The sequence below is a fragment of the Zophobas morio genome, unplaced genomic scaffold (assembly GCF_036711695.1).
Source record: "Zophobas morio isolate AGI-343-1 ecotype UQ-CSIRO unplaced genomic scaffold, CSIRO_AGI_Zmor_V1 ptg000014l, whole genome shotgun sequence".
NCBI classification, from domain to species: domain Eukaryota; kingdom Metazoa; phylum Arthropoda; class Insecta; order Coleoptera; family Tenebrionidae; genus Zophobas; species Zophobas morio.
The window spans coordinates 13,103,588-13,109,594 of record NW_026972119.1 but is presented as its reverse complement, the minus strand read 5'-3'; the positions used below and the strand labels follow the sequence as shown (position 1 = coordinate 13,109,594).

The following is a 6,007-nucleotide window of genomic DNA, read 5'->3' as shown; positions in this document are numbered from 1 at the left end:
ATTTGAAAGAAAATCGATGGGCAGAAGCTGTCAACTACGTCGTGTTCACCTTGAATCAGACTGGCACCAGCTCAGTCAACGCCAAGAGTCCAGCAGACTTATGGTTCGGTCATCGTATTGATATCAACAAACTGAGGAGTTTCGGATGTGACTGCTACGTTCTGAAAACTCATCACAGAAGGAAGAAACTCGACAAGAAGTCTAGGAAGGGAATCCTTGTTGGATATGACACCGAGTCATAAAGCTATCGAATATACATACCTGGAGAAAGAGAAGTCATTTGCTCTGACAATGTGATTTTTGATGAAGAGGAAACGAGATACCGAGACATTATAGGAAGTGTGCCAATAATATCTGAAAAGACTGATCTAGGTCATGAAGATGAAGAATACGAGTCTGATACAATTCTGAAGGATGAAGATCAAGAACAAGAAAATCTTGAAGGCGAAATTACTGAAGATGAAGATGAAGAGACAGCACCTCAGACAAGGCAAGGACTTCGTGATCGATCAGCGATAACAATGCCACACCGACTGAAAGATTATGTACTCGACGATCTCACACCGAACAGAAGTGCAAATGTAGCTTTGATAGGAGAAATCCAGGATATCACTGTCAATGAAGCACTGAAGGATGATAGATGGAAACGTGCGATGCAAGAAAAACTTAAAACTTGGAGACTTGTGAAATGCCCCGAAGGAGTTCAACCGTTGACATGCAGATGGGTGTTACGTGACAAGGCAGATGGAAGATTGAAAGCACGTTTGGTATCACGCGGTTTTGAACAAGAAGAAAGGATTGTTTATACGGAAACGTTCAGTCCAGTAGCTCGTCATACTTCAATTCGTCTTATGCTGAGTCATGCAGCTACCCAGAAGATGAAACTTGTTCCCTTTGATGTCAAGACAGCTTTCCTATATGGTAACCTGGAGGAGGAAATTTACATGCATCAACCGAAAGGATTTGAAGATGGCACCAACTATGTTTGCAAATTACAGAAAGGATTATATGGACTGAAACAGGCTCCGAGGAACTGGCATGATACGATTTCAAAATTTCTTGAAAAGAAAATAGGATTAATGAACACCGATGATGATCCCTGTTTGTATTACAATAAGGATAAGACTATCCTAATAACTTTGTTCGTCGACGACGAACTTATCGCTGACTATGATGAAAAGGAAATCTACAAGATACTCGACATCATCAACTCAAAATTCTCATCTTTGTAGGTCAATCAAAGTATACAGAGAAGATCATTCGACGCTTTAAATTCGATACGTGCAATGCAAAGTCAACTCCCATTGAGAAAGGCATGGTAATAGGTGAAAAGGACAAGTTGAACAATCAACCCATATCGCCATCTATCCCATACAGAGAAGCGATTGGAAGCCTGTTGTAACTGGCCATAATTTCTCGACCGGATATCAGTTTTGCTGTTAACTTTCTAAGTCGCTTTAACGGAAAGGCAATGATGAGTCACTTGCGAATGGTAAAAAGGATTTTTCAATATCTCAAAGGAACATCAAATCATGGTATCTTTTTTAACGGAAGCGATACGTTCGTTGCTTACTCGGATTCCCACTATGGTGGAGATCCTGAGACTAAACACTCAACTACGGGAGTACTTGTGATGAGAGGAGGACCAATCGTTTGGTACACACAGAAACAACGTTTGGTAGCAACATCCACTGCTGAAGCAGAGTACCGAGCAGCCGTGTCTGCAATTGACGATGTTTGTTGGATCAAAAGAATTTATCTGGAACTTGAAATTGTAAAGGAAGATAAACCCATCGAATTACTTATCGATAATCAAACGGCAATTCATATGATGTACAATGCTCATGAAGGTAAACCTACAAAAGGAAAGAAGCATATAGAAATCCCACGGAGGTTCATTCAAAAACATGTTGACAAGACCGTCACATTCAAACATGTTGATAGTGGTAACCAACTTGCTAATATATTTACAAAATCTCTCCCAAGAAAATTGTTTGAATCACTTTGTTCTAAAATAATTAAGAAGGAGTGTTGAAATTAATTATTTTATACATCTAGTGGTTAGTATGTTTGGAGGTGAGTGAGAGGACCAGACAGAAATGAGTAATCAAAATGGCGGTGTAGTCTTGATATTTATTGAAGGTATTGAAAGCAAAGTTTGTGAGGGTTCGTCATTTTATTATTAGTTTGTGAATTGTCAGGGATGTTTCTTTAGTTACAAGGTATGATATATACAGTTTATTTCCTTATATAATCTTAACGTGTAAATCGTTTTAAGTTGTAAATCATTATCATTTGTTTTTTTTTTGTTTGGCAGGCGCCTTTTTGTTCAATAAAGAAACCCAAAGAAAACTCAACATTGTCTGACTTGAAATACAAAGAAAGTTTAACAGTGGAAAAGTTGTAAGTAAAGATTTGAAATACTGAAGCTTGAATTATGTTCACATTTTTGTTTCATAGTTTAAGTGCGAAAAAAATCACACTTTGAAGAACACTGCAGTGGCGATGCACATAAAAAGAACGAGAATAAATCCAGTAAACAGACTTTATTAAACATTAGTTCCGACAATGATTTTACGCAATTTTGCACCGATTTATGTAGGGCATTTACCGCAGCAAATATTCCATGGAATAAAGTTAGTTGTCCTGAGTTTAAAAATTTTATGAATAAATATACAGGAAGGCATTTACCCTCAGAAAGCACTCTGAGAAAAAATATTTACCAAAAGATTACGATATGGTGAGCACTAGAATTTTTATTTAAAACTTTTAACATAAATTTTATAATTTACAGGTAATTAAACAAATTAGAAATTCTATTGGCAATAATAATATATGGATTAGCGTCGATGAGACGACGCACAGATTAGGAAGATACACAGCCCATTTAGTAACTGGAAAGTTATCTTCTGAAGAAGCTGGCCGTCCACTTCTTAGCTTTGAAGCAGCTTGATAAAACTAATAGCAACACAATCTAGAGATTTATAAACGAATCATTGAGTGTGCTATTGATAATTTTAGGCATTGAAATTATTATAATTTATTTAATTGTTAATTTGTAGCTTTATTGTGGCCAAAAGGAACTGAACACAAAAAAGTTAAATGGTTTGTATCAGATGGTGCTTAATACATGATCAAAACTGGTACTAATTTGAAGGTGTTTTATGAAAATATAACACGCTTAACATGTATGGTACATGGGTTACATTTAGTGTCTGAAACAATTAGATTGAATTATCCAGATGTCAATAGGATAATTAGCAATGTTAAGAAAATCTTTTTAAAAGCACCAATAAGAATAGAGTTTTATAAAAACAGTTTACCAAATACACCTCTCCCACCTGAACCTGTATTAACCAGGTGGGGCACTTGGATTCAAGCAGCATTGTTTTATGCAGAACACTTTGATGTTTTAAAACAAGTCAGTGAATATATAATGGTTTTTTATTATCATTCTTATATTGAATCTTTTTAGGTTGTAGTGTCATTTGAAGCCACAGATGCACAAAGCATAAAAAAGCTCAAGAATTCCTTAATAAAGTAAACGGCTGATGCAACAGAACAACTAGAAACTACAAGTTTAAAATTAAACCAAGGTATGGAAATTGTGGAAAAAGTGTATACATCTTTAAAAAAACACACCAGGAAAGGTGGGGGAAATGGCGTTCCAAAAATTATGTTCTCTATTAAAAAAGAATCCAGGATACGATTTTATATATGTTCAGTAAATAACGTAATTTGCGGTACTGGAAATGCTACCAACAATACATACATAAATGAAAACGTAGATTGTTCAATATTTAATTTTGCACCCATCACTTCTTATAATGTGGAACGCACGTTTTCAAAACTTAAGTGTTTTAAGCGATCAAAGGTGTAAATTTACAATCGAAAATTTAGAGAAATATATAGTTTGCTTTTGTAACTCATTTTAAATACCTGAATTAATATTTTATTTTTTGTTAAATGCGACTTGCTTTAATTTGATCGCCATTTTTTGCGATAACTTAGAATTAGTGGACGTAGCTATAGATCGTGTGTTTATTTAATCATTTTTTTTGTTTGTTACACAAAATATTTGTTTCTATAATGTTTTGTTTAATATATTTTTTTAAATATATATTTTTTTGATGTATGCTTTTTCGTTGAGCAAATATTTTTTCCTCCAGGTTTTTAACCTAAACTAAGATTTTTATAACCTAATTCGTCAATTTTGGGACCTAAAAATGTCTCCTTTTATTCATTTTTTAACGACCTAAAATTCGAAGCCTACTCATCAGTTAATGATTTTAAAAATTAATTACATTAGAATACAACCGAGGGGTATACAAATAATCCCGTTAAAAATTTTGTTCCCTAAATACAGCCACACACGTCTTAAAAACAAAAATCATAAATAGGAACAACCCCGTCATATTCATATAAAAACTGTTCTCATAATAATAATAATTTTTAATTATTAAATTTAGCGCACATGCAGGAATATAACTTTAAGCGATACACTTTTTATGAGGCAAATTCTAAACACTAATATGAAATTTCGCGACATGGCAAACAATATCCAGTGCTACCATCCTGCTCATAAAAAGCTTGCAAACAACTGAACACACATATGTAAGTTCATATCAGCTTATACGACTGCGAATGTAAAATGTATATTTGGCTAATTTTTTACCGTAAACTTAAATTTAATTCCACAGACGGTGGTTGTTGGTTTAACATTATATTGCCATATAGCTATTCTCGCAAAAAACATCACCCGCTTTTCAGTTTTCGATTTTTATAAAGAGAAAATCCATCAACTTTTTACCCACGCAACATAACAATTTTGTGTCCATGCTAAGCTCGACTCCCACAACCTGGTAATTTCGCGATTAACAAAATCGTTTCCGAAGACATTCTGATCGTTTACTATAAATTTAAAAAATAATGCTAATCTTTCTGTAAAAACTGTATGAAATTATGGCATTATTTTATCGACAAATAATTGTCGAGAATCGTTAGAATATAAAATATTTAAACAAAAGTCTAGATACGTCCACCTACACAAAAAAGGACGATTAAAATAACGATTTTGGCTTAAACGGGTCACTGCAAAACTCGAATAGGCGTCATTTGTTATTTTAAAACGCTTAATCTAAAAATAACATTATATAACAAAACAATACAAACAGAAAATCTGTACCTATAAAAATCAACCAATTCGGGCAATGCTTCTAATTAGCAAAAAAAGCATACCTCCACCTTGAAAGTTTAATTCGACCGTATTTAAAGAAATGTAATGGAAGATGACTGAATTGGTTGAATTAATTACTATTAATAATAATAATAATAATAATAATAATAATAATAAAACATCGCAACAAGGAAAATCTTCACACAGTATAGAAGGCATCACCCAAAATCATCGATTGAAAGATTCTCATTACCAAGACAGAATGGAGGAAGGGGTTTCCAGAACTTAGAAAACTTATATCAGAGACAAATCTCAGATTTGAAGAAGTATTTCTTGAAACGAGCGGAAAGAAATGAAATGTTTCGCACCATCACAAGAGCAGATTTGAACCACACACCCTTAAATCTGTCGAACACCGAAGAAATCCACACCCCCCACACAATAGATAAAATAATAAGTGGGCTAAAACAAAAACAACTACATGGAAAATTCTACAAAGACTTAGAAGAAAATCATGTCAATAAGAAGATGTCATTGATTTGGTTAAAAAAATCAAGTTTGTATGCCGAAACAGAAGGATTTGTGTTTGCTATTCAAGACAAAGTAATCAATACCAAGAATTATAGAAAATACATCATCAAAGATCCGAACATAAAAAACGACTGCTGTCGCCTCTGCAAAGCAAAACCTGAAACGATCCAGCACATAATCTCTTCTTGCAGCATCCTAGCACAAACTGATTACAAAGCTAGACACGACAACGCAGCCAAAATCATTCACAAAGAATTAGCAACACTTATGAACTTAATCGAAGATACGACACCCTATTAC

General features: G+C 33.9%; 1 protein-coding gene across 1 annotated transcript; it reads left to right on the top strand.

Moving 5' to 3' along the window:
- The first annotated feature begins 1,315 nt into the window (after window positions 1-1,315).
- On the top strand, window positions 1,316-2,367 carry LOC135128815 (uncharacterized). Its single transcript, XM_064055893.1, has 3 exons — window positions 1,316-1,398; window positions 1,453-1,946; window positions 2,318-2,367. The coding sequence occupies exons 1-3, from the start codon at window positions 1,316-1,318 to the stop codon at window positions 2,365-2,367; spliced, it is 627 nt and encodes a 208-aa protein (XP_063911963.1).
- Window positions 2,368-6,007: the final 3,640 nt, after the last annotated feature.